The 27,802-nt window shown below is 42.3% G+C and overlaps 4 protein-coding genes across 5 annotated transcripts; 2 read left to right on the forward strand and 2 right to left on the reverse strand.

The window, feature by feature from the left end:
• On the forward strand, positions 3,643-4,687 carry LOC8075112 (heavy metal-associated isoprenylated plant protein 2). The gene is made up of 3 exons (XM_002455107.2): positions 3,643-3,752; positions 3,850-3,925; positions 4,049-4,687. The coding sequence occupies exons 1-3, from the start codon at positions 3,741-3,743 to the stop codon at positions 4,456-4,458; spliced, it is 498 nt and encodes a 165-aa protein (XP_002455152.2). The 5' UTR covers positions 3,643-3,740; the 3' UTR covers positions 4,459-4,687.
• On the reverse strand, positions 6,054-11,321 carry LOC8075113 (endoplasmic reticulum oxidoreductin-1). 2 transcript variants are annotated; one of them, XM_021455072.1, is made up of 10 exons: positions 11,031-11,321; positions 10,800-10,931; positions 8,579-8,834; positions 8,372-8,482; positions 7,813-7,931; positions 7,619-7,723; positions 7,290-7,492; positions 7,081-7,204; positions 6,534-6,698; positions 6,054-6,433 (listed from the first exon to the last, which is right to left on the reverse strand). In XM_021455072.1, the coding sequence occupies exons 1-10, from the start codon at positions 11,235-11,237 to the stop codon at positions 6,422-6,424; spliced, it is 1,434 nt and encodes a 477-aa protein (XP_021310747.1). In that variant the 5' UTR covers positions 11,238-11,321; the 3' UTR covers positions 6,054-6,421. The 2 variants fall into 2 exon arrangements, with proteins under 2 accessions (XP_021310747.1, XP_002457301.1); XM_002457256.2 differs by having other exon boundaries at positions 11,049-11,319.
• On the reverse strand, positions 13,486-15,178 carry LOC8057259 (probable transcription factor At3g04930). The gene has a single exon (XM_002457258.2). The coding sequence runs from the start codon at positions 15,071-15,073 to the stop codon at positions 13,853-13,855; it is 1,221 nt and encodes a 406-aa protein (XP_002457303.1). The 5' UTR covers positions 15,074-15,178; the 3' UTR covers positions 13,486-13,852.
• LOC8059111 (T-complex protein 1 subunit beta) lies at positions 23,118-27,593 on the forward strand. The gene is given in 11 exon segments (XM_021457382.1): positions 23,118-23,328; positions 23,854-23,919; positions 24,050-24,161; positions 24,460-24,588; positions 24,996-25,067; positions 25,330-25,445; positions 25,616-25,692; positions 26,158-26,254; positions 26,256-26,644; positions 26,731-27,046; positions 27,161-27,593. Coding segments are annotated over 11 exon segments (1,578 nt in total). The 5' UTR covers positions 23,118-23,271; the 3' UTR covers positions 27,308-27,593.

Raw genomic sequence — 27,802 nt, forward strand, 5'->3', positions numbered from 1 at the left:
AATATATTTTTCTCCTATTTCGGTTGATTTTTGTGATCCTTGTCGAAGTTCTTTGATCTAAGGTTTTGGAGACAATTCTGAGTTGATCTTCTGGTGCTTTGACCCCCTGAGAACACATCTAGCCACTGGTTCAATCAGTTTTAGCATGACCACCAAGAAATCAACTTTGTTTGAAACTGAAGAAACCCCATTTTAGAGAGCTTCTTTTCAGATGTGATACCAAAGCTCTTTTGGAGTTGAAACTTTGCAATGATATTTACTTTCTCATAGAGAAGGTGTGTGCAAAATTTCAAATCAATTGGACTTTGTTTGATCGAGTTTTGCATTTTTCTTCCTTGGCTTGGGCCGTAGAAACTGTAGTACCTACTTGACCATGTTGTAGAACCGGTATAGCCAGATTTGACCAATGACAAAAATCATAACATCAACTAAATGGGTGGAACCTGAAACTGCTTTTTCAAAACCTGTTGCTTTCGCATAGAACAATTTTTGAAGCATCTTGGACCTTTCTTTTTGCTTTTGACTTTTTGTTTTTTCAAATGGGTGAAATAGAGAAATGTTTCATAATCATGTCGATACAAATAGAGGTGGTTTCATAGTTGTTTCAACCAAACAATTTGTAACTTTTTCACACCATATAGCTCGTAGCAACTTTTACACAGCTCACATTAGCTTTTTCATAGCTTAGAGCATCTCCAACAGTTAGCTATCCTACCCTGTTTAGACAAAATTAGAGAAAATTAGGCTCCAATAGCCTCGCTAAATATGAGTATGGTTTTCTTCTAGTCTTGGGTATTCAGCACAGGATATATCACAAGACATATCACGTGACTCTTTCTTTCTTTCTTAAGTTTCTATGTGAAACCAATCAAAAATTTATTTGTGTTCTCTGTGACTCTTTATTTTAAAGATAAGATCCAAATAACTCCTAATAGAACACCAACATATAGATAACTTTTTTTTTTGAAGGGACTGTTTGGCTTGTGGCCAAATTTTGCCATGCCAAAGATTTGGCAAGTATAAATTGTGCAAAAAACAATTCATACATTTGGCAAATGTGAGAAGTTGGTAAGTTTTGTAGCAAATGACAGCCAAAATCATGGTTTACCAAATCTTTGGCTTGCCATATTTCAGAAGCCAATCAAGCAGGCCCTTAGTACTAATTTCATATTTTTCCACTGAAATAAATAGTTATGATTTTTTTAAGATTAAACCAGATTTTATTATTTTGAAAATATAAAACCGCCGTTGAAACCACACCAAATTAGCCCAGTTTCAACAATTTGAAGTGCGTCTGGTACCCGATGTTGTAGTTCAAGGGGTTGAAAATCAAACTGCTCTACTAGTTAGAGGTTGAAAATAGACTCACTCAAGTTTCTACGTGGAAACCATTTCATGTACCTCCTGATACTGTGCAATAGGAATAGTTTAAGCATCAAAGACCACCAACTGCAAACAGTCTACAACATCAATGAGTTGCGGGTGACAGTGGTCTTCAATCAATCGAAATAAAATACCAGCCTCCAAAGTAAATAGCAACATAACTGCTCTATACAGGTAAGTTTTTTTCCTTGTACTATACAGTTAAGGAATTCTTATGTCATGCTCTTGCTTTGGCTCACCCAACAACCTAACCTACAAACAAATACTCTCAAACGAAGACGGGAAGAACGAAAAAGGATCGGAAGTTATTGGGCCAAATGTCTCTTCACATTGACCGAACAGCCCAATACGCTCTGGTGTATGCACTGGCGGAGCCACCGCCTAGCCACCCTGGGGTGCCGGCCGGGCTCCTCACCAAAATTTAAAAGAAAAGTTTCTTTATATTCATATAAAATTCTGTAATTTATAGTTAATTATTTTTGCTTAATAAGAATTGTCTGGACTCCTAAAAGCTTTTGGCTTTGCCAATGGGTGCATGTAACTATGTAAGCCTTTGACTATATGTGTGTGAGCGAGCGAGCGAATTGAGAGACGAGAAAGAAAGAAAAGTTTGCACTTCAGATTGGTGCATCATGCGCAAGTGCAACCTACATCAAAGTATGAAACGTGTCAGAGGTGCAAACGGTGTCGGATTGGTGACAAACCTGGTGAAGTGATTATGCACTGATAGCTCTACGAGACTACGATTTGCATGGTTCGTTTGAGAATTTGGTTATTGGAGTATTCAATAGGAGCTTTTATCTGGTAAGGTCCAATTTAGCTGAAAATTGGTCAGGAGTGACAGTCTCATTAGCTGAAGAGAAGCGTGGCATAAATGCCATGGAACACCACTCGGATGTTCGGACTCGGAGAGGGGGATGAGGATTCATGTTGTCTAACGACAATATCAACCTAGACATGCCATATAGATACTCCTATTCTATATTCTAAGTTACAAGTCGTTTTGATTTTTTTCATGAAACATTTATTTTACTATGTATCTAGATATAAGAGATAAATAGCAACATATACTACTTAAAACTACTATCCTCAACATATGTAGAGCATTTTTTACAAATTGATCCTAGATTAGTTGGTTGGGTTTATTGTAGTGGAAACTACCTTGGGTTCTAAGTCCTCAACTTAACATGGATGCTCGTATTTTCCTTTTTTTCAGAATTTAATGGTACTATGTTTTTAACGCTATGCAACGTCCCATCGACAATGAGATGCCTGTGATGACTTTGTGAATGTTGACATATGTCGGCTCAGTCCTTCGAATGTGCTTATGGGAGTAGCGTTTGCGTACATGTGTTTATAGAGATAAGTGTGTACGTATTTGTGGGTGTTTATGTGGTGTATGTTGTAATTTAAAAAAAATAGAGTACTTTCTTTTTTTTTGTTACGACGACAGCTGCGAACACTGAGCGGTGAGCGCGTGCGGCCGTGCGCTCTATTACTCTGGTAGCAAGAATACGCCTACCATGTTCAAAGCAACCGGGCCTGTAAACTTCCGCTTTTTTCGCCTTTGTACCAACAAGTCCTTCGAGTAAACAGTAAAGCGAGACCAAGTGAACAGACAGAGATTTTAATTTGTTCCAAATGTTCCCAAGTATTCTGCTAGGGAAGGACGTGTTGCCATCAACCATCATGACTTCATGAGTGTCACCTACCTCAGACCTAAGAGACAATCATATATACTCACAACCAGATTTTTCAATTTCTCCTAGTGATGTAGGGTTCTCCTAGTGTTTTAGCATTCAAAATTTAGTATAAACTTTCCCTAGTAAATGTCTCCTAGTTAGGATTCCCTAGTGTTTTGACTAGTGGTAATGTTTTATTACTAACTAAAAACACTAGGAGAACTCTACCAAAATGGTAGTGACTAGCTCATGCCGACTTCGCGATGTATTTTATAGTAAACGTTTGCTCGGGTTTTGGACGAACTCAAACTAATAAAACAAACTTGTGGGCACTGGGCAGGTATATCCTCGAGAAAATTAAAAGAAACCAACAGCCCAGTTACGTTGATAAGCCAACCATATATAATTAAGCAGTGCAGGTGAGCTAAGCAATATATATATTCTCCGGACCAGCCAAATGGCCTAAGCAGTGCAGGTGAGATAATCAGTGGTCTTGTCGATCGAGTTGACTTCCAGAGCTGCATGCCACCAATATATGGAGCGCATAGAATTGAGCAGTGATTATGCACAGGGAGTTCAGTTCCAGCAGCAGCATAGCAGCAGAACCTCTTATTATCAGGACAAGCAAATTAAATCTATCCAAGGGTGTCATTGCCATCACTCATCAGCTCACCAATGTCTAATAAGGTTAATTTGTGTGGCCACGTTTGCCTCTCCCGACGATGTTGATTCTGAATTTCTGATCACTGAACCATTTGTGCTGTCCATTACTTGCATCTTGCAGAAGATAGTGGTCAAAGCTGACCTCGTCGGCAAGACATGCATGAGGGATATCCTGTCAGTTGCTGCGACGCTCCAAGGTACTACCACCCATCCATCTATCTGTCTACCAATTAAGCAATGCAATGTACCATCATGCAGATGCATGCCTTTCCAAGTTCCAACAGATTTAAAACTAGCCTTGCACTGAATGTCTGCTGCAGGGATCAAGTCGATGGACGTTGACGCCGAGAAGTGCACGCTGACGGTGGTCGGCACCGTCGACCCGGTGCGCATCGCGCAGAAGCTCAAGAAGAAGTGCTTCTCCGTGAACATCATCAGCGTCGAAGACGACAAGCCCAAGCCCAAGCCCCCGGAACCGGAGAAGAAGAAGCCGCAGGACCCCTGCAAGGACGTGTGCGAGAACAAGTGCGACAAGATCACCTGCTGCAAGGAGTGCAAGGACGAGTGCAAGGAGACGTGCGAGAGGCGGTGCAAGGCGTGGCTCGAGAGCGGCGGCTGCTGCACGCGCTGCGCCGTGCCCAGCTGCTACCCCTACTCCTACTCCTACTGCTACCCCTACAGCGGGTGCAGCGGCGGTGGCAGCTGGCCCTGGCGCCCCTACGGCTGCTAGCGAGGAAGACGGGACTGGATCGGAGGAGCGAGAAAGGCGCCAGTGTGTGCTTTCAGTATCATCAATCATCGTCTATGAATTTCGCCATGTAGTACATTATTATTAGTGCGTTTTTACTGCTTTGGGTTCCTTTTTTCCATATGCAAATGTCGTCTGAAAAACCGGGATGATTAGGTCAGTATTCGTCGTTGCTGTGGTGGCTTCGAATTCCATTGATTGTGCGTGTATATATCCCTGAACAAATGTGTTACTCTCCTTCCTTTTCAAATCAAATAAGTAAAAATCATGGACATATGGACTTCAGCTTACATGGGTAGGCAACGAATCACATTTTTGGTCAAAAGAACGACTCAGATGCAACTATGCACGAGTTCACAGATGTTCTACAACAAAATTTTAAGCCAACTCTGCGCCACCGCGCTCACTGCTACCTCGGTCCGGCAGTTCAGCAGCCTGGGCTCGCTGCAGCCATGGTGGTTGGTTGTTAGCATGGACTGTGTGGCGACAAACTTTGCTAGGCAGCCGGGACATAGTTTGACGGTGCCAGCACCAATGACAAGTTGACAACATGTTATCAACCTACAAGACCAGTGCGACGCCGTATACCTGGTGATGGCATCGACGATGACTAATCATCTCAGCATGACAATGAAAGCTAAGCGTCATCAAACACCCACAAATTAAACATCTCATCATCAAACACCAATGGCAACAGCCAAATAAAGCATCTCATTATTGTTAGGAGTTCAGGACTACTCTATGAAATGATAAAAAGAAACACAAACTCACCGATTCAAGAAAAAATAACGATGTGATCAAATTAGCATGGCAACTATTCACTGAATTCCAAAAGAGGGACTAAACATGTCGGTAATGAAGCAGGTAGCAAGTAAATAACAACCTTTTGCTACCGCATCAGTGATTTATCTCTCTGCTCCATATGTGACATAAATATGATGTCTGCAAAAGTAGCCATACACCAAGATGCCTTCTGATCCATGACCCTGACTACCACTGTGACCCACTAGCTCTCCTGCGACATAGCCGACATGTCACAGCAGGCCAGCACACAGCTACATTGCCATGCTTGAAGGGCCTGAGGCATCAACTTCTGCACTTCAAGCACCATGAAACATACAATCATGTTTATGTCCAGTGCATGATTTACAGTTCTGCACAGAAGATTTAACCCGAACGTCTTATATCCAGTAAATGAAACAAAACATTTCCATCTCGATATCACACCAGAGAAGTGTTCAGCTACCGAATCTCCGGCTTAAAGCTTTTCGCTGCTCTGGGCAGTGCCAATTGATACAACTGTACACCCAGCACTTCTCCATACTTTCACAGAAAAGACAGTTAAGAAATACATTATACCTTTTCTTAAGAGGATGAATAGACTGACAAAAAAGTTTTTGCTCGTTAGCTATTAAGCGGTTATGTGACCACAGTTAGTACAAAGTGAAAAAGGGTATTAGGCGATCCTCTCGATCACGGCGAACGTAGAGACGGTGAGATCCTTTACAACGGAGGGACACTTAATCACTTATGGAAAAAAAATTAAGGGCCGGAACCCACCAAAATGAAAGGAAGGGGAAAAAAACTAGGTTAGCTCTGTCATTGCATTTAGCTCGAAAGAGTCTGTATCTCTCATTCTCTTGAAGTATTTTTTTTTCGAAAGATCCGTTACCGGCTTTCATTTATAAGCTTGAGAAAATTCTGTACAAGTTTGGCGCAAGGAACGCCATCCCCTGATTTGCCAGGAGCTCACCGAAGAGAGGTCCTAGCCACCCCTGGATAATCTAAGACTAATTTACATTTTGGGTAGAGTTAGCTACAACAGGTAACACGAGCTGCAGCCCCTGGAAACAGCTTCCATCTCATGTTAACCTTTCAGTACATCTGTACATTATATGTTAATCTACCGGCATGTCCGTGTAACTACAGATTACACTCTTACATCTCAGAGAAAGTCCTGCAGGAGAATCAAATAATGCAAGTTTATGAAGGATGAATGCAACAAACAATACAATACAGAGAGAGAGAGAGAGAGAGAGAGAGAGAGAGAGAGATACCAGTTTAACATTCGGCTTAGAACCACCCTTTTGAAGGGTTGAAGGGCTCTGTTCCTTGATGACTTCTTCAATTGACGATCCTTTTTCATGTACAAATTTGACAGACTCTGAGAGCCTATTCAGAAGATTGAACAATGCAATGACCTCATTTCGCTGAAGCTGCAACTGATCAATCACCAAGAAGAACGTATTTGTTAAACAAATATCCACTACAAACATACAAAATGAATTCAAAAGGTATACTAACGGTTTTAGGATAAAGTCATATTTTCGTCAATTCAAGAAGAATTCACAATGCTTCAGTTGGCTTAGTAGAAATTTAGCATAGAACTCATAGTGCATTCCTTCTTTTTTTAAGACAATCTATGGTTCTAGCCTTCTCGGGAAATGTAAGTGATCAAGATGAACTAAGTGTTAGAAACTTAACATGAGGATCATACTTCAAAACAAACAGTTATTCAAGCAACCAACAAAATGGACAGCATATATCTCTCCTATCATAATGTGGCAGGAGTGGTAATGAGTATTTGAGAAATGGACTACATACTGGCTGATTCAAATGGCTGTCTCCATTGACAGAGAAAAGAATTTTCAGTGCAGTTCCAAGACCAAGAACTTGGAGCTTTCCCCACAGCCGGCACTTCTCGCACCCAATGCAGTCCATAATTGCGCTAATGAAGAAAATGTTGCAGGGGTAAGAATTCAAGTGGTGCATATGCATGTATGAACTCAAAACACAGGAAATACGTCACAAACCTAATGTTTCTAAATTGCTTCTGAATCTCTTGCTTTAGTTCAGGACCATTTTCACCTTGCCAGAGTTTGGCTTCATCAAAAGGCAATGGACATGCAGATCTTAACTTTGAATTGTAAAGCAATTGCTTCACAAGAGATCGTGTTTTCCAGTCATCTTCAGGATTACCAGTATTGTAATCAGCTTGCTCGAGATAATCTGCTGCCTGAAAGATTCCAAATCAAATCATTATCCACTACAAATTTTCAACAAAAAGAAACCTAACAGTTTGATCTTCAACAGTAATGTGCAAACGAAATGAGTAAGTATCAAGTAAGGAAGAAATGGGAACTTTTGTCACGGCCCGAAGAACAAACAGGTAGGTGAAGTACAGATTCTGGACACGCTCTGGGTACTTCAGGACACGGTCATACAGCAAAGGAAGATTTTGTCCCCACTGTGGCCATTTACATCAGAAGTGGTCAAAACAATTATGAAACTTGGCCCAATAAACAATAAACAAAGGCGTACAATTTGGGCACATACTGAGTTAGTAGATTCATCAAGAAGATAATCGTAAGCAATATGCACTGAAATTGAGGAGTGCAACCCTGAAATAAGCTTGTACAATGCCTTCTTCTCATGGCACAGTTCTTCAGAGGGATCTGAAGAAAAAAAAAGCAACTAAAAAAACTTGTGTGAAAATAACTTTACTGATGCAGGACTGAAGTATGTGATAGGATTTTATCTATAATGTTATGTAGGACATCTAATGGAACGGGCATGCAACTAGAGCACTGCAAGACACTAAAGAAGAACAGATGGACCAATATATGCCACATATTAGATTACTTTAGAAGAAGACAAGATATCAGTCCATCAAAAAAAGGATTCAACATATATCTCAAAAAAAGGATTCACATAATCAGTCCATCACTGATTCATTTACATGCAGTGAACTCATGACATGGCACAGATAAACACATTCAATGAATAAAAAAATATACATGATAGAATTGTCATGAAACGATGCAACTTATTATCACACCAATCAAACCAGTATAACAAAAGCGGAACAAGCATGTTAAAGAGCACGTATGCATACATTTTGGACAGTTCTCTTTGTAAATAGCATCCCATATCCTTCTTGCTGAATCACCAGTATAGCCAGTGTATCGTTCAGGATTCAGTTGAAGATTCACGTAAGCCATCTCTTCTGAAATCAGTAAAACAGTTCGATAATCATCATGAATGATAATAAATAAGAAACAAAGAGTGCGCAATAAACTAGATCAGGGCAAAGATAAATTACTACTATCAGCCTCGTCATCAGATGTCCACGGATTGTCAGTTTCAACCCATATTTTGAAAACCTTGCTGTCAAGGGTTTTATCAATGGTAGCCTGTGGTTTTCCTTCTTGGCATATCATACTATCTGGAGAAAGTCCACTGTAAGGTTTCTTGAATGGTTCAGGGATCTCATTCTCTGGGCACTCACAGACACTACAATCTCTAAGCTTGCACATTCCATCATCAGGCCAAAAAGGGCAATCACACCACAATTTAACCTTACAAAAGACAAGGAACAAAACATGACTTAGAACAGATGGACCATTGCTTCAAAATTTCATTTTTAATGTGCGCATTTTGGTGGCATCACATATAGCTATCATATATAGTAGGCAGACTAACACATACAAACTATAGTTCACTGTACGAAATCTGGAAGAGAACTTAAAGGGTTCACATTTTTTAAACCGTGTCATCAAATAGATTTTCATCTCCACTCCTCAATAAGTAATTTGCGTGAAATGGTGAAAGTAATCTGAGTACATATTATGAGATAGTATAATTTTACAAAATAATCACCACAACAGTCAATTCCATTTTGCATTATACAAAAGCTTACACATCAATAACAACAAAGATCTAATACCATTTTCTGCCACAAACTTCGTAAACTATAGGTAATACGAATAGAAAAGCAAAAAATAAAGAGATATTGGAACAATGCGTCCAATTAGGATAACTAATTAGACAATCCACAACATCAGATTGTGCAATATATTCATAATCAAATTCCCTAAATCTATATCTATCTATCTATATTGTAAAGAGCGAAAGAATAGATAAATACCTATCACCTAAAAGGTCCCTACTCACCTTATATCCTATCCCTTGGATCTGTTTTTTAAAATGAATCCAATGTATGATAATGATCCAGCCAACCTGACGTGTTGGCGCAGATTGATACAGGTTGATATGCCATTTACATGCATGTCTACTACACCTTCACCCAGACGTAGACATACCCGCCCGCCTATACCTACATGCCGTACGTCCTCCAATAATCACGATGCTTTCCTTATGTCTCCTGTCCTCTCCACCGAAACAATTAGTCACAGGAGCTTGATTATTTTCTTACTCCACCGAAACCTTCAATCACAGGAGATACCACTGTGGATACCTGGCCGCCTCTCCACTGTAGCCGCCACTATTCCACCAAGGTTCATGAAGGATCGGATAAACAGCACAGCGTTGGCATGACCTCCGTCGAGCAGGGCCTGCGCTTGGAGATGCCATTAGGCTGGTGTTCAAGCGGTGGTAGGTTCTGCAGATGGTGTTATAGAACCAGTGGGATGGTGCAAGTCCCATGCCAAGGCCGATCAGTTCAGTGAGTATATCCTCTCCTGGTTCTATCGTTCCAAGGGTACGTGTTCAGTGAGTATATCCTCTCTATCGTTCCAAGGGTACGTGCAGATCTTTCAGCACCCTCGGTAACTAAGTTACTCCTACTTGGGTGGGATCCAGCAGTAAAGTTGATATGGTTTAACTAATTTACTCCTATGACTACTTGGGTGGAATTCATAGGAGTTCAGATAAGACCATTATGTTCAAATGCAGTAATTTCACATCCCTATTTAGATGGCCAAAATCGAGGTAGTCACTATGGGGCTCATAGGATTTTTCTTTGCTTCATTTGTTAGAAGTTATAAGCTTTGGCCAAAATGCAGGTAATTAAAATGAAATATAAACATAGACATGTGCGTGTTGTGCATTGCTACTAGTAAGACAACCTTCACATTCTGATCAAGCAAATACCACTTTGATTCTATATATAGCACTGTTGATTATTGTTTATTAGAATCATTACTAAATCAAAAGACAAAAATTACACAATCAGAGTGCACAAAAGTTTGATCCTGAGGTTTGAAACATCACCTTAGAATAGTAGAAAACTGATAAATCACACTCAACTACTTCAATTAAAAGCAACAATAATCTGACAAAGAATCACACAGTTGTCACAACAATCTCCACATATAAAAGGGCAGAAGCACATTCAGAGAAAAAAAAAAGAGAAAATACTCTAAACCATGCATCAAATTCTCCAATCAAGCCATGACTCTAAATTCTTACATCTCTATATCCCATTAGAACACCACGACATATGTCTCCACTAATGTGCCAACATCACAGTCCAGGACATTGATTGAATAAATAAATAAATAAATAAATCCACAAGTGCTCACCTTGAAGTACCTGAAGAACGGCAACTTAACAAGTTCCTGTAGGATCGGATGCAGAACCTCCTCATTGATGGCGTCCACCGTCTCATAGTCGCAGCAGCAGTCCTCCACCATTCCGGTGTACTTCCTTGCAGCCTGAAAAGGACCACACCGACACGGCGACACCTCAGAAGTCAGAACCGCATCAACTAAATCACCCCCGTCCCCAAAAAACAGCCAAGCAATTGGCAATACCAACGGAGAGATTCTTACAGGGCAGCCGCAGCCTCCTGGTGGAGAGGAGGGGATGCCCCGGAAGCTGTAAAAGCTCACGGCCACGGCGAGGAGCGCCACAATGAGGGCACCGGCCGCCGCGTACCACCATCTACCGCCCTGCCGCTTCATGCCTCCTCCGGCTACGGCCGCGGCGCCGTTCGCCGCCGGAGCAGGGTCCATAGTCATCACCGCGCGTCCGCGCCAGCGCGGAAGCTTCCAGTCTTCCGGAAGAGATCTCAGATGACTCGAAGGGACAAGCAATGGCGGTCGTCTAGCGTGGAGACGGGCTGCCGGACAGTGGGCCTTTGGTAAAAGGGACGGCCCGGCCCGGGCCGCGTCAATAAGGCACGGCACATCTGAGGTCGGGCCTGCACGACCCGATTATGAATTTCTTGGCCCTAAAAAAAAGTCCAAATTATTCCCCTCAAGTTTGGCATATGTCCAGATTACCCCCTAAACTTATATTTGGTTCAATTTACTCTCTCCACAAAAAAAAACTATTTCAGTTGGTCTAGTTTATCCCTTAACATGATTTGTTATTTCTGTTTTTCCACGTATTAGTTGAGTTTTAATATCAACTTTTGTGATATGATGGAGAACATCATAAGTTATGTTAGAAAAATATATCTTAAATTTTTACCAAAACTTTGATAGCTTAGGAAATTTAAAAATAGATTCATAGTAGAAATACAATACCATATAAAACATAATGATGAAAAAATTATAGCGTATTTTTCTAACACAAAATACAATGTCCTCTATCACCTCAAAAAAATTGAATTTAAAATATAATTTGTGCATAGAGAAACAAAAAATAAAAATCTTTTAAAGGTGTTAGTTGGACCAACTTAAATAGTTGGAGGGAGTAAATTAAACCATATGTTAGATTAGGGGGTTTTTGGACGTAGGCCAAACTTGGAGGGAGTAATATGAACTTTTTTTCCTTTTTTCCGTTGGCCTCTTCGGTTTTGAAAACTTACAAATCTTTATCTTTACTTGACGAAACTTGTACCATAGTGTCTTGCATCCTATTAGGCCACGTGTCAAGCAGGAAAGACAGTCGGATCCGGTAGCCCATTCCAGTCACGTTTCAGGTCAGTTATTCATTGCACCTCACGAGGAAACACTCTGTCATTGCCATCTTCAGCTGAGCGCACCTCTCCTAGGATAGATCAAGTATATTATGTATAAGATACAGTCAAAAGAAATTTCTGTACTAACTGATCCTGCTACTCTTGAAGGCCAACAACTTGATCCAATATAATCTTGTGTTTAAAAAAACAAAGTTGTGTATTTCGCAATTGCATATTGTACCTTTTGTGCAGCAGCGCAATAATAAATCTTCCACGCTTGACAATGTTATTTTGCTTCAACTTGACCTACAGACTTGTATGTTTTCACACAAATGTTTTCACATAAAGAAAACAGAATTCATAATTTGTTGAACTGTCAAAATTTATTGCACTTCCATTGTTTTTTCGTCAGTCTTGTCGATGCACAGTTGCAGACTACAGATCTATGTATGGTAAAATCTCTTCCCTCCCTCTGCTAGTCTGCTTAACACAAAACCTGGCCGAATACCTGGTACTAGTCTATTGTTTTATACTACATCTATTGTTACATGAACTGTTTTCATCATTAGCTTAATCGATTACTATGAGGGTGAAGAAGCCAGAAATTAAGTTTGAGAGAAGCCAACTGCAAGTGCTCAATATTCAAGCAAGACACATCTACTTGACCTCATTTTTCTACTGCAAGCTGCATGGCAGGCCCAAGATCAATGTTCACTGCAAAAACCACTCTGACCTGGACGATCTAGTAGGGCGCGGCAAAGCCGCGCCTAACTTTCTAGTTTGGCTTGAAATCCAAATTTATTAGTTCCTTATTTGCTCAAAAAAATGGCTCTTCCGTTAGATTTGACACTAATGGTGTTAAGTGGTGCGTGAATTAACGCTATTAACCCTGGGGCCTGGGCAAGGTAAGCAAAGTTAAGTTCGGTTGAAAACCTGAAACACTGGGGTGCATGATTAGCTCAGTATTCATCATTGTTGCTGTGGCTTGATTGTGAGTGTATCTGAAAACGAATGTGTCTCTCCTTCCTTTTCAAAGAGTCAGAGAATGAAAGCAGTAAAGATCATTGACAATCGAACTGTGAACTGGCCTAATGAATCAGATCGGTCATGAGAACAACTCAAATGTGCAAATATGCAAGAGCTCGAACTAATTGCGTCTCATTGCCTTTTCTGAGGGAAAAAATGGTAAGCTGGATGTTCACCAAAAGAGGGAGAGAGGACAGAAGGAACCTTCCAGGTGTATTCCAAGCAAAATAAACCATCAACCACCAAAGCAGATATTAGTAACATCCATGAAGTGTGAACTTAATACAACCAGGTGTACTGATTCAATAGTCAGAGAGTACTTTCTTCCCAATAAATAGAAGAATCATCATCCTTTACTTCATTCTCTTGATGACCTTATCAGGATTACTCAATACAAAATGATAAAAAGAAACACACACACTACCAATTAAAAAAAATGAGGTTAGCGTGGCAACTATGCACTGAATTCTATCAAAAGAGGGACTAAACATGTCTAACAATGAAGCAGGTAGCAAGTAAATAACAACATTCATCGTAAGTCCATCTACAAATCAATCTTTTCAGCCTCTAATCTTATGACAACTACAAGCACCTAACTTAAATCAAGTACAATGAGAATTTTGTAACGAGCAACTCTCCTGAGAAAATAAGGTACTCTACAAGACAGGCTCTAACAAAAAGACTATGGAAGAAGATCGCCAATCAACATTCTGATGACCTGAGGTCTTCTAAAGCAGCGGTAACCTGTTCCCGAACAAGCTCGATCCTCTTTAGATAAACCTCAAGCTCCAGAATTTGCTGCTGCCTCCACTTATGATCACTGGGCATTCCAGGATTTGGGCCAGCAACCCCTAAACCAAGACCAAGAATGTCGAAGCCGCCAATGCCGCCAAATCCTGTGCCAAGACCCAATCCGAACCCAGTCTGCCCAGCGACAGTGACAGAGCTGATGAACTCCTTCAGTAACGGTGACATGATACTCCTGATAGCCTCCTCGGTGGCGCCACCACCCGTGCTCACTGGCATGGGCGAAGGGGTCGCTGCAGCTGGCGATACGGTTGGCACTTGCAAAGGAGGTGGCGGTGCAATTGTTGGCACTAAATTCTCGACAGCAACAACAAGCCGGTCCTCAGCAGCATCAGTTATCATCAGCGCGGACGTAGCTGGCAATGGCAATGCGGGGGCCTCCAGCTCTTGCGCCGTCCTCCTCCGAACGCGCCGGCCTCCCCTGCCCCTCGCAGTGGGCGTGGGCGTGGACGCGCTCCCTCCGCCGCCATCCTCCATCGCAGCGGCGGCCACGGGGTTGATGTCGTCCTCGTCGGAGGCGTCGGCCGCGCTGCCGCCGCCGCCTTCTCCGCGCCTGAACGCGGGGCGCCAGATGTGGCGCGCGACGTCGTAGATGGCGCCCTCGTGCGCGCTCCGGAACGCGAACGCGGCGCCCTGCGCCGCGACGCGCGCGGCGCCGACGCGGTACTTCTTCTTGAGGCGGCGCAGCTTCTCGATGAGCTGGCTCTTGGTGAAGTCGAAGGAGAGGCGGCGGCGGATCTCCTCGTAGAAGGGGCCCGTGTCGTACTGGTGCGACGCGAACGTGGTGCCCCGGCGCGCCGTGAAGTCGAGGAAGCCGCGCAGGATGAGGAGCTCCTCGTCGTCCGTCCACAGCCGCTGGAACAGACGCCGCGAGTCGTCCGCGGACGGACCGTGCGGCTGCGGCTGCGGCGGCGGAACTGCGCCGGCGGGCTCGGGGGCGGGAGCGAGAGGGTGAGGGTGAGGTGGGACCGAAGCTGCGTCGGGGAAGGGTAGAGGATCCTGGCCCTGGGGATTGGCGAGGTCGGAGTTGGACGCATCGGTGTCGGTGCCCTCGTCGTCTTCGTCGCCGCCGGCGGAGGAGGAGGCCGCGGCGTCGTGGGGGTGGTCGTCGGCCATGGCCGGGTTGGGTTTGGGGTCGGGAATGGATGGAGCTCGGGTTTGGTGGAAATCGGTTACCGGATACGGATAGGACTGGGTCCAGCTGCTGCGTGGCACCACGCCACGAGGCGTTTGCTGCCCGCCGCCGCCGGTCTGCGGTTTTGGCTCGTCCTTCTTTCACTGTCAAGTGGGCCCGATCTGTTTGTTAGTCATGGACGAGAGGATGCCCGAGTGCCCAACAGCCAACAGACAAATGACGCGCACGGTCACAGCCATCTCTTCATTCGCGGGTGCCCAATGGTGCCATGGTGGCACCCACCACGCCACCGGGTCAGGGATTAATCTACAGATCAATTTGTTTACTGATACAGTCTAGTTAGTCTATGATTGGACAATATTTGTCAAATACAAACGAAAGTGCTACTATTCTTGTTTTGCAAAAAAATTTGGAAGTAAACAACTCTGTTGATTTGCACACGCAACAGCTCATTGTGTTCATCTCTGAATCTCTGATGAACCAGGGCTTCACCTGTATGCTAAAACTGCATTGATTAGGAAAGATGTTACCTTAAATTTGAATTGCCAAATGAAAAGGCATTAACCTGAAGCTGAACTAGAAACTACTGTTGGCATTTGCGGTGTTGATAGACCGTATGAGTTGGTAGGATAAGTATTTATTTCCAGTAACATGTGTTTGTTCCTAGTAATGAAATTTCTTGGATCAAATTATCCTCCAATGAAAGCATCTATCGAAGGTGAAGGATCATGTTGTGTTGAGAGAGCTGCTCTGCCGAGTAGTTCATCTATCTCTTACCCATCCAAAATAAAAACAAGCATCAGTGACAGGTCGTCCTCTTCTATGCAGCGCAAGGAGTAGCAGCAGGAAGATAGCCATTGTTGGTTGCCAGGTAATGCTCAGATACACAAACAAGTATCATTGGAGATTGGTAATATTCAGCAACTAGGATGGTAATTTAGAAGGTAAAGTTTAGCTCCATAACTGAAGAACTATGGAAACATTGTGGGCGGTGAGAAATTGTCAACAGAGCGTACTACTTGCAACCTTAACATTACAGAAACTAATATATTACACCTTGGCAAAGGCAGTGAAAATAATCTTTCTCCTCAAAAGGTAGATAACTTATAACATGTCACGGCATCAGCTATGTTTTTCCATGTTGCCCAAAATTGAGGCGGTGGCAAAGGGAAGGTTCTAACTCTTTGCCCGACTAGCTAAGGCTAGTAGCCTAAGAGCATCTTCAAGAGTTCTCTATTTTTTTCTTCTAAAACTTATAGTTTTATAACTCCTAAAATAGTATTAGTAGTATTAGGAGAACAAGAACAATAAGTTCATCTCCAACAGTTTATTTCTTAAAAAAAATAAATTTAGGCTTTTTGCGGCTTTTTATACCAGTGAACGACGTCGCCGATGACTAGTACTAGGGGTCCTCAGCGTTGCGGCGGCACGCGTGACGCGTCCCTACACATGGACATGCCCGTGCACTACACACGAAGGTGGCTAGGTCGGATCGCACCGCGATCTCCGCGAGGACGTGCACGTCCCTCTAGACCATCCTCATCGACTCGCACCGCCACCAGGTTTGTGTCCTCAAAGCTCAAGCTCTAAAGCTTAGTAGCAATGACGTGTACGTATTTTATGTGGGATACAGTGTGAGAGAGCAGCATTGCTAGCTCCCTTGCGTACGTACGTAGGTCTCACATCCTTAAGTATTACTCCTATATGGTTTGTCTTTGATGAGGGTACTCACTCATGGGCCATTGTCGCTGCCTTCGCCCATCTAACACCCGCTCATCACTTGATCAGGACGTCGTTGCATGACGGCAACTTGGACACCACTGGCCCCACGTACGCTTCCTCGACGTTGTGCGCCTATGCATGTCCTGCACCAGGGCCTCCGCCTACCTAGGGAGCACGCGACTGCTCCGCTTCCTTGCCGTCGTGCCGAAGCTTGTAGATGACCGATGTGTGGCGGGAGGAGCGCATGCAGATGAAGCTCTCCGACACGGACACCTGCAGGCGAAGATGGAAGCGTTTACATGGACACGGATCGCGCGTATCTTTAGCGTGAGGGCGCCGGTTTTTCCGAGTGCTAAAAAATTGAGTTGATATTAGAAGTTGTTGGAGATGCTTTTTTGCAATCTTCCTAAAAAGATTCTAGATCAGTAGTGTATTTTAGAAACTCTTGTAGATGCTCTAACAGGGAATCTAAGTATACCCTTAATCATCATTCGGATGCAAATAAGAAAAAAAAAAGAAAGAAAGGGGTCATCAGTTGCACATAGATAGACATGGGTCATCTAGGCGCACACTGGGTGGGTGCACAAAGTCTTTGTCGGGCGATGATTTTCTAATGTTTTCTTTTCTCTTTACATAATAACCAAATAGCTAGTTAGAAAACTCTTCTTAAAGACGCCCTTATAGATAGTCAAACAGGGTGTCTCGACCTAGCATCGCCCGAGCGCATGCAATAAAGCATGGTTTATCTTAAGGTCGCAGCCCAGGCTCGACACTAGGCTAGGTTAGCCATGCTGGTGTTGGCTCGGCTAGACATGGCATCCACGTGCTGGTCAGGGCAGCGTCACCCCCTCAAGTCAGCCAAGATACTACTTCTATCTCGTAATATAGCGCATATAGCGAGCCGCATGATGTCCTACATGTACCCCTAATCTAGGGTTTCCTTCTCCTCCGATGGCGACGTCAGAGTCCACCCAAAACATGCTGAGATCGTGTGATTTCTCCACCCAACAACAACGCTCGTATTGTCCACGATCCTACGGGTAGATTGGGCGCAACTGTCGAGCCTTTATGGTGGATCAATCTAAGGAGAAAGCAAAAGGGACGGTGATGGAGGAAGATAATATGCCGAGTTTGGAGAAACATCTGGAGGGCATGATGCTTCAACGGGAGAAGGAGGAAGATTTGGATCTTTCTGGTGAATTTGAGGAGCTCGTGAAGGAAGTCCGATGGTTAGCCCTTTTTAGGGTTCATACCACCAAAACCTTTAGTCATGCGGCTTTGTTTGGTGCATTGAGGAATGCATGGGCAGCAGCAAAGGAGGTTCAAATTTATTGGGTGCAAAGGGCACGAGCAAATTGGTTTAAACATGGGGATAGAAATACTAATTTCTTTCACCATTTTGCTTAGCCGTAAGAAAAAAAATATGGTGAAGGGATTGGTGGATGAACAGGGAGTGTGACATGAAGATATGGAGACGATGTGTGGAATGGTGAAAGAATATTTTGGCAATTTATTCACAAGGGAGGTGCAAGAAGCAGACGATGCAGTTCTAAATGATGTGGACCAAAAGGTATCGGCCAACATGAACCAACTTCTGCTGGCACCCTTTAGTAGAGAGGAGGTGAAAAAAGCACTATTCAATATAGGGGATTTAAAGGCCCCTGGGCCGGACGGTCTCCACGCGGTATTTTTCAAGCGGTTTTGGGGGATGTTGGAGGATGATCTAGTTGATGAGGTGTTGGGAGCTAGCTGGGTGCTAGCTGGGTGGAATGACACCACAGATTTCAAAGACTGGTAATCCTGACAAGGTAACTCAATTTCGGCCTATATCACTTTGCAACGTGGTGTATAAGATTATGTCTAAGATGCTCTCACATAGGTTCAAAGTAATTCTACTAGAGATTATTAGTGATCATCAGAGTCCCTTTATGCCGGGAAGATTGATCACAAAAAATATCTTGTTGGCCTATGAATGTATTCATACAATGAAAAACAAGAAGGAGAAGAAGGGCCTTTGTGCAATCAAGCTGGATATGCATAAGGCCTATGATAGAGTGGAGTGGTGCTTCTTAGAAAAGATCATGGATAAGTTGGGTTTTGACCAACGATGGGTTAAGCTAGTAATGGCTTGTGTTAGCTCAGTCTGCTACAGGGTTCGATTCAATAATACTAAGACTAAAACTTTTGTTCCAACTAGAGGATTGAGACAAGGAGATCCATTATCTCCATATTTATTCTTGATGGTAGCTGAAGGGTTGCCATGCATGATCAGGAAAGCTGGGGAAAGGGGAGATTTGGAGGGGGTAAAAGTGTGCAAACAAGCTCCTACAATTTCTCACCTTCTTTTTTGCAGATGACTCACTAATATTGATGAAAGCGGATAAGAAAAATGTTGAATGTCTAGCAGATATTTTGAGTATATATTGTGCAAATTCAGGGCAAAAGATAAGCGAAGCAAAGTCTAGTAATTATTTTTCAAGGAACATAGAAGTTGAAGTAAAAGCAGAAGTCTGCCAAGTGCTAAATATTATGATAGAATCTCTAACTGGTAAATATCTGGGGCTCCCAGCATTGGTAGGAACATATCAGACTGATTGCTTTTGCCATTTGATTGATAGGGTGGTAAACCAAATTAGTGGATGGAAGGAGAAGACACTAAGTTTGGGAGGGAAGGGAACTCTTATAAAGTCTATTGCTCAGGTCGTCCCAGTATATGCGATGATGGTGTTTCGTATTCCAAAAACCATTTGTAAAGGACTCACAAGTGTATTGGTGGGGGGATGATGAAGACCATAAGAGGATGCACTGGCAAGAGTGGTGGAAGATGTGTCTACCCAAAGTTATGGGCGAGATAGGGTTTAGATATTTACAATCTTTCAATCTAGCTTGCTAAGCAGGTTTGGAGGCTGCTTAGTGACTCAGACTCCCTTTATGCTAGAGTTCTGTGAGCTCGGTATTATCCCGATGGAAATTTATTGAAGGCAAAAGTGAAAAGTGGGAGCTCATATACTTGGCAAAGCATCCTAGCTGGAAGGGATTGATTTAAACAAGGATATATTTGGAGGGTTGGTTATGGTAAGCAGATAAAAATTTGGGAAGATCATTGGATACCGACAAGTCACAATTCAAAAATCCAAACAACCAGAGGAAACATTATTGTGTCTCTGGTTGATGAACTGATCAATCCTGTAAATTTAACATGGGGTGTGGACTTGCTAAAAGCTATCTTTTAGCCAACAGACATTTATCGGATACTGCGAATACCGATCACACCTGGTAGGGAGGATGTAGTAGCTTGGCACTATAATAGAAACAGTTTGTTCTTAGTTTGATCGGCCTATCATTGCCAATAGAAAAGCAAATTTGGGCCAAGATGTAATCAGGAGCAAGTCGATACTGCATCAAGAACAAATCTTTGGAGAATCTGTGGAAGCTGAACTTACCAGGGAAGATAAAGATATTTGTATGGCAGGCACTCAAGGGGCTATTGCCATGCAGAGCTATTCTTGCTAATAGGCATGTTGGAGAAGGAGGATGTCGAGTTTGCCACAAGCCCACAATGAAGTAGAAGACATCAAGCACATGATATTCACGTGTGTTGACACTTGTTAACTTATAAAATTTATTAGCATTTATTTCTCCACCAGAAATGAATATCCGCTAGAATAGGGTTATCACTGACAATTTCCACGAGTTTTGTATATTCTGTGTTCTCCAGGGATTATTCCAGAAAGTGCTAAAAAGAGGTATTTAAGTGCTAATCGGCCACGAAACTTAGCCACGACAAAAGGATGACACCGGAGGATTCAGGAACACTCTAGAAGACACTCGACGCGAGGGAGGAGCCAGTCGCCACCAGGTGGGGCCACCGGCCCCACCCTAGCGCCGGCCGGCCCCCTAGGGTTAGGGTTTGCTCCCCCCTTCTGGAAGCTTCCCCCACCGCCTCTGAGGAGCCATCTCGACCGCTTGTTAAGTCGGTTTGATCCAACGGCGCGCGTTCACCCCACCAGGCTATAAATAGAAAGCAAGACCCCCCTAGAGGAGGCCAGATCAAGAGATGAAGAGTCAGAGCAGTAGATAGAAATCCACTAGATCTAGGCTAGCAATCAAGATAGAGATTAGAGAGAGATAGAGTAGAGGAGTAGAGATTTGGAGGAGTCCCGGCCTGTCGAAGCTTCCTCAGGAGCTGTATTCTTTGGGATTTGGCTCCCTCGCCTGGAACCGTGTTCTGAGGTACTTTTGTATTTACCCTTCTGATTTAAGTAAGCAAGTTGTTTGTATTCGTTCTTTGGTTTGCAACTCATATTATATTGAGTACTAAGATTTGGGTAGCTCCTAGGTCGGAGCAGTGATTCGTAGTGTAGACGTGGTGTCTCGGCTATGGTTGCTTGTGAATGTCCCCTGATCAGCCGGACAGTGGTAGTTCGCGTAGGTGACTTTATAGCTGCGTTGATTCCTCTGTAGTCCACTTCCCGTTGATAGGATTGTTAGGCTTATAGGTGCATGATAGGGGATTACTCTGATTCTTCTCCTATTCGGGTTACTTGCCCGATAAGACGATACTATACAAAGTTTACCGATTATTGAAACCAGAGTACATTAGTATTTCCTCATCATCAATAGTTTCTAGATTGTTTGTGCCCCCTTAGATTAAGAAATTATAGGCTAAGTCATAAATCACCTACTGTTCCTTTGGGTTCGATATTAAAACCAGGTTGATCTTGGTGAAGTGCTGATCAGTATATATTTGTGTGCTTGCGGATAATCTGATTATAATCATTATTAGGGTGTGGTTAATTTATACCAACAACGTGTAACCGAGCCAAACAAGTATGGTGTTCGCTGGGCTTGTGGGAGAAGATTCAGAGCCTTTTGGAGACAGACCGATCAGGCTCGGTGATCCTGGACGAAATTATCAGAAGAAATGAGTAGATACAGGGGCTTTAGGTGGGTTTTGCGGAATTAACCCTTACTGCTGGTTGGTACATTTGGTGAGAAAGATGGCAAATTACCCATGGAGAGACTGTCCAAAGGCCTTCAAGGTCAGCCATGGCAATTGTGGCATTAACCAAGAATTATAAAGCCACAAGTAAAAAAGGCTGAAAACTAAAACAAGGATGGAAAAAACCTCTGGAAGGAAAGGTTATGGTCAATTTTGATGCTGCATTCAATGAAGGAAATGGTTGTAGCAGCGTGGGTGCTATCATTAGAGACTTCTCAGGAGGGGCATTAGCAGCAGCTCACAACTTTGTGCCTCATCTGATAAATGCACCTATGGCAGAGGCATATGCTTTAAAGAAAGGTTTGATGCTGGCACAATATATTGGGTGTAATCGTTTGATCATGCAATCAAATTGTATGGAGGTGGTACAAACGATGGAGAATGGAGGTTTTTTAAGCGACTTCGGTAGCTCCACTATATGACGAATGTAATATTATATGGAGTGGGTTTCAAGATATAACTATTGAGCATTGCAGTAGGGAGGTAAATCAGGAATTTAGCGAAGAGAGCTATGTAGCTAAAGCAAACTTGTACCTGGTCAATGAACCCCCTAGCTTTATTTTGGAATTCTTGACAAACGATGTAACAATTTTGAATGAATAAAGTCTGCCAGTTGATTTCAAAAAATATAGCGCATATAAAAAATTATACACCCAAATATATAATATTTTAGGAGAGAAAAGGCATATTTGTATTAAGTACTTGCCATTTTCAACCAACTATTATTAAATATATTGATAATAGTGTTTGTGTATGAACTAAAGTGAGGACACATGTACCTTTTATGTTTTTCTAATCCATCTTAAAAGCTATAGAATGCACCATTTTACATGGAGAGAGTACTTTTATATCATAATAAAGGCCAAATACTCTCTCGTCTCTCTGTCACATAATACTTAGACTTTATAAGCTTCAAATTTTATGTCACATTTTTTGACATTCTCATCTCATCACTTACTAATGCACATATTTTTTTCCTCCGTACATCTCTATTTCTCTCTTTATTATTTTCTATGTAACATATTTTTTTTCACTCCTCCTTAATTTTTATGTCGAAACCTAAAATGTTGATGATTCTGGGACTGAGGGAGTACATCGTTCATCGACTCATCAGACGTAAAATGGACCTTTTATTACCTTTCCGCGTGCACGGCTCCAAAGTATCAATTCAGCTAACATATAGCAATTCAGCTTTCTCAAAAAAAAAAAAGAAAAAGAAAAAGAAAAAAAGAAACTATCAATTCAGCCCATGAAACCGCTACCACTGGCCCAGCCCACGGAATGCTCTAGGTATTTGATTGCAGAAGCAGCGGCATCTCCATCCACACCCCGGTCGGCTTAACCCCAACGCCGCCGCCGCCGCCCGCCGCTCGGGGATCGCCTGCTTTTCTCTCCGGACCACATCTACACAGCACCACCGGTCCTTCCAAGTGAGCTCCAATCCCCTGCGTGTAGATGGAGAGGGTGCTCAAGGATGACGCCGTCCAGGAGAAGGGCGAGCGCGCCAGGATGGTAAGAGTGCCGTCTCTCTGATCCGTGCGGTTTCTTTGTTAGGTTAGGTTTATAGTTGTTTCGTTCTGCGGCGCTTCCCCAGCTTGTGTGATGGCGTGATCTGTGGGAATTATCAAACACAAGAAACCTTAGTGGCGCTGGCGCCTAGTCTTCCTAGGGTATTTTGGTTGCTGTTCTCTTCGGTAGCTTTGCTGGCGCAAGTGCTTCAGTACTCTTGTGCGGTTAGTTTCAGCTGGTGTTCTGTAAATGGGTGTAGTTCCGTGCTTGCCTGCCACTCATTTGGGAACTTTTGACTAGTTTTTTTTTTGAATTATTGGAAGATCTCTCTCTCTCTCTCTTCTTTTTTTTACTGAAAAGAAATTTAAGTGAGCGGCAAAGGAATACACTGATGTAGTTTACACTTTAGCTCGTAAAATGAATAGAAGGTGTGTGGGGGAGCGTCCACAGCGAATGACACTTTGATCTGTGGACCTTCTGATTCATCTGAACGGAGAGGCTGTATTTGCTAACACCATGTCCTTGCAGGCATCGTTTATTGGGGCCATGGCAATCGCAGATTTGATTAAGACCACATTGGGACCAAAAGGAATGGTATGCTTTTGAAACATATTGTTTATTTCTTACAGAGGAACCCTGCACTTTACATGAATGATAGCAGTTTTTCACTCTATAGTTTTTCTTGTTGAAAATTTGCAAGTGTCATTTTTTTTTGCTTATGTAGGACAAGATCCTGCAATCAACTGGCAGAGGGCGTAATGTTACTGTTACAAATGATGGGGCTACCATTCTGAAGTCACTTCACATTGACAATCCTGCTGCAAAGGTCCTTGTTGGTATCCTTTGCCAATTTGATTACTGCTTGACGATAGTCTTGCTAAGGTGGTAATAGGAACCCCCCACCTATAAATTAATTATATGGCATGCCATTTTAGCAAGTTTTGGGTCCACCCAATGACCCAAACAAGTAGAACTTGCATCCTAGTTGGGGTTGAGGTTTTATGATTTCTCTTGATCTTTCATGGTATTGATCTTAAACTTCATATTCTACTTGTGACCTCATTGGCCCCTCTTTTGTACAATTAATTTTTTTCCTAATGAAAGAAAGGCCAGTTACTCCTTAATGATTGTTAGACATCTCGAAAGTTCAAGATGATGAAGTTGGTGATGGGACAACTTCTGTCGTTGTTCTAGCTGGAGAACTTTTGAAGGAGGCTGAGAAGTTAGTTAACATGAAAATTCATCCAATGACTATTATTGCAGGTATTACTTGCTGAATGTGTTCTAATTATTGTAGCAGGTCATGTTACTTGGTCTTGCTTGCATCAATCCCATAGTAACAAAATCAAATAGATCAGGCATACAATACAAGCTCTAAGGATGGATTCTGCTGTTAAGCCATTCAAAATTTGAGATGCGGCTTCCTTTTTTTTTTACAATTCATGTTTTCAGAATAATCTATCATTTTTTTAGTAATAATAATGCATAGGCAGTGCACTGATATTCTGATTCTATTCTGTCTTGGGGTGCCTGTTTTATACCGAGCTAACCAGTATGTATTCTGGAGCACTATTAGTATGCATTCTAGAGCACTGCTGCAAAACTGCAACCGTTGTTGTTTATGATGAGATTCAACGTCTCCAATGGTTAATTCATCTTGTAAATTTTAGGTTACAGAATGGCTCTCGAGTGTGCCAGAGATACTTTGCTACAAAAGACCATGGACAACAAAGAAAATACAGGTGAATTATTTTCCCAATCTCATGGTTAGAAAGCATATTTTTTCAGTATTCATAAGGCACTGGCTTATTTGAGCCATTATTTTCCTTAACAATATATATATTTTGTATAAAGATTTGACGTCATTGAGATTTTGTTATGTTGGAGTAATATTCAATCTCATATAAATTCAAATTCACTTCCTTTTGCATCTCATGGATTCTCACAGGAATATGCCATGATGCTCATCAATCTCATGACAATATCCTTTTCCTTCTTCTGCAGATAAGTTCAGAACTGATCTCATGAATATTGCTATGACTACTCTTAGTTCAAAAATTCTTTCCCAAGACAAGGAGTACTTTGCTGAACTTGCGGTTGATGCTGTCTTGAGGCTTAAGGTATACAAATAGTTTAATGAAAATTTGTTATCATTTACGTTAAACTCTGATATCTTTACCTGTAGAGTTTTAACTCTTGAAAAAGTATGGTTCATACTTCATATCTACTCAATCATGTTGTTATTCGATGATGTTATAGTATTGACTGGTTTCTATCTGAATGGTGGCAGGGTAGCACCAACTTGGAATCTATTCAAATTCTGAAGAAACCTGGAGGATCTCTTAAGGATTCCTTTTTGGACGAAGGGTATGTATTTATGAAAAAATTGTCAATTGATTCTTTTGACCACACAGCACTGGGCTGCATGCAAATTCTCTCACCTAGCACCAAATTCTCCTTTCTTTCTGACTCAGTCCAACCTAAGAGCCCAATTCAATTAATTTCTGTTTTTATCAATAATGTGACCAATTAGAATTAGCACTACATTTTCTAAAAGGCAATTGCTCATTTACCAGCCAAATAAAGTAGGAATATCGATTTGACATTTTTTGCTACTTAACTAGTCCTTAATGCCATTTTTCCTATCATGGGCATGTTCTTTCATTAATTATATTTTGGAAAAGTGTTTGATGACTTGTGATAATCTCATCATTGATCTAATAGTTTCTAATCAGGTAGTAGTTTCAAAGTACTTCTTGCAGGCATCTATGTAATGGTTCCCAACAGAAAATGATCCTAATATCTTTTTTATTTGCTTGTTTCTATATATAGGTTCATTCTTGACAAGAAAATTGGCATTGGGCAGCCAAAGCGCATTGAGAATGCCAAAATTTTGGTTGCAAACACTGCTATGGACACAGATAAAGTTTAAGATATATGGAGCACGGGTTCGGGTGGATTCGATGTCAAAGGTTGCAGATATTGAAGCTGCTGAGAAGCAGAAAATGAGAGAGAAAGTCCAAAAGATCATAGGTCACGGAATCAACTGTTTCGTCAACAGGCAGTTAATCTATAACTTCCCTGAGGAACTCTTTGCTGACGCTGGCATACTTGCAATTGAGCATGCTGACTTTGAGGGAATTGAACGGCTAGCTCTTGTTACTGGTGGTGAGATTGCATCAACTTTTGATAACCCAGAGTCTGTTAAGCTTGGTCACTGCAAGGTTATTGAAGAGATTATGATTGGTGAGGACAGGCTAATTCATTTCTCTGGGGTTGCGATGGGGCAGGCTTGCACCATTGTTCTAAGAGGGGCTAGGTATTTCTTGTTTTTAACTAACTTTGTTCCATTTATGCATTTTGACTTTCCATAAATTGAGTCTTTTTGCTTTTTCATCCCTGCAGCGAGCATGTACTTGATGAGGCTGAGAGGTCATTGCATGATGCCTTGTGTGTGCTGTCCCAGACAGTAAATGATACTCGTGTCTTGTTTGGAGGCGGATGGCCTGAGATGGTGATGGCCAAAGAAGTAGATGAACTTGCAAGGAAGACCCCTGGGAAGAAATCTCATGCTATTGATGCTTTCTCGCGTGCTCTGCAAGCCATCCCAACAATCATAGCTGATAATGCTGGTTTGGATAGCGCTGAGTTGATCTCTCAGCTCCGAGCTGAGCACCACAAAGAGAACTGCACTGCTGGAATTGATGTCATCACAGGCTCTGTAAGTTCACAAAGTCAAGAGTTTTCCATTCATAACCTCTTTTTTTTAATAAAACCATTCATAACAAATTATCTATTACAGAATCTGATACTAGTCAAATTGTGTGGTCTGCAGGTTGGGGATATGCAAAAGCTGGGGATTCAAGAGTCGTTCAAGGTGAAGCAGGCCATCCTTCTGTCTGCGACAGAGGCTGCAGAGATGATCCTCAGGGTCGATGAGATCATAACATGTGCCCCGCGCAGAAGAGAGGATAGGATGTGATTAGACACGCTGTTTCTCAATGTAGCGGGGGTGCTTGTTACCCTAGTTTTGAGGGGTGTTATGGTTCAAGGGCATTCAGGTTGGTCAGATTTCGATTGTTTTTTGCCCCTAAACAACTGGGACTTGTTATTTGGTTGTAACAATCAACCTTAGGCTTGTGTTCTAGATTCTCATGCTGTACCGTTTGGTAGCTAAGTACGTCGCACGATATGCTTGTGTTATCTGCCTCTACATGTTTTTGCTATTCCTTTTTTTTGGACGTAAGAATGAGCTCGTCTTTGTTTCTGGGACGTGATTGCTACTTCTGGTGTTGGTTTTGAGTGTCAGGCCAGGGTGCCAATTGACCCGATGGTCACGTGTTAGTATTACCAGAAGACACTTTTCATATATACGTATACAGTAGACATGGCCATAATTCACTGTCGAAACTTGGAAGTGGCGTGTAGATGTCTTAAGATTTACAGGCAGTTTTTTTTTTTAAAAAAAAGATTTGAA

The sequence above is a fragment of the Sorghum bicolor genome, chromosome 3, assembly GCF_000003195.3.
Source record: "Sorghum bicolor cultivar BTx623 chromosome 3, Sorghum_bicolor_NCBIv3, whole genome shotgun sequence".
In the NCBI taxonomy this organism is placed as follows: Eukaryota; Viridiplantae; Streptophyta; class Magnoliopsida; order Poales; family Poaceae; genus Sorghum; species Sorghum bicolor.

Coding starts and splice junctions, on each gene's coding strand:
- LOC8075112 (XM_002455107.2), top strand. Junction 3,926..4,048: donor AGTTGCTGCGACGCTCCAAG/GTACTACCACCC, acceptor TGTCTGCTGCAG/GGATCAAGTCGATGGACGTT.
- LOC8075113 (XM_021455072.1), bottom strand. CDS start 11,237: ATGACTATGGACCCTGCTCCGGCGGCGAACGGCGCCGCGGCCGTAGCC. Junction 8,483..8,578: donor TGATGACGAGGCTGATAGTA/GTAATTTATCTT, acceptor TACTGATTTCAG/AAGAGATGGCTTACGTGAAT. Junction 7,493..7,618: donor TTCTTCGGGCCGTGACAAAA/GTTCCCATTTCT, acceptor GGAATCTTTCAG/GCAGCAGATTATCTCGAGCA.
- LOC8057259 (XM_002457258.2), bottom strand. CDS start 15,073: ATGGCCGACGACCACCCCCACGACGCCGCGGCCTCCTCCTCCGCCGGC.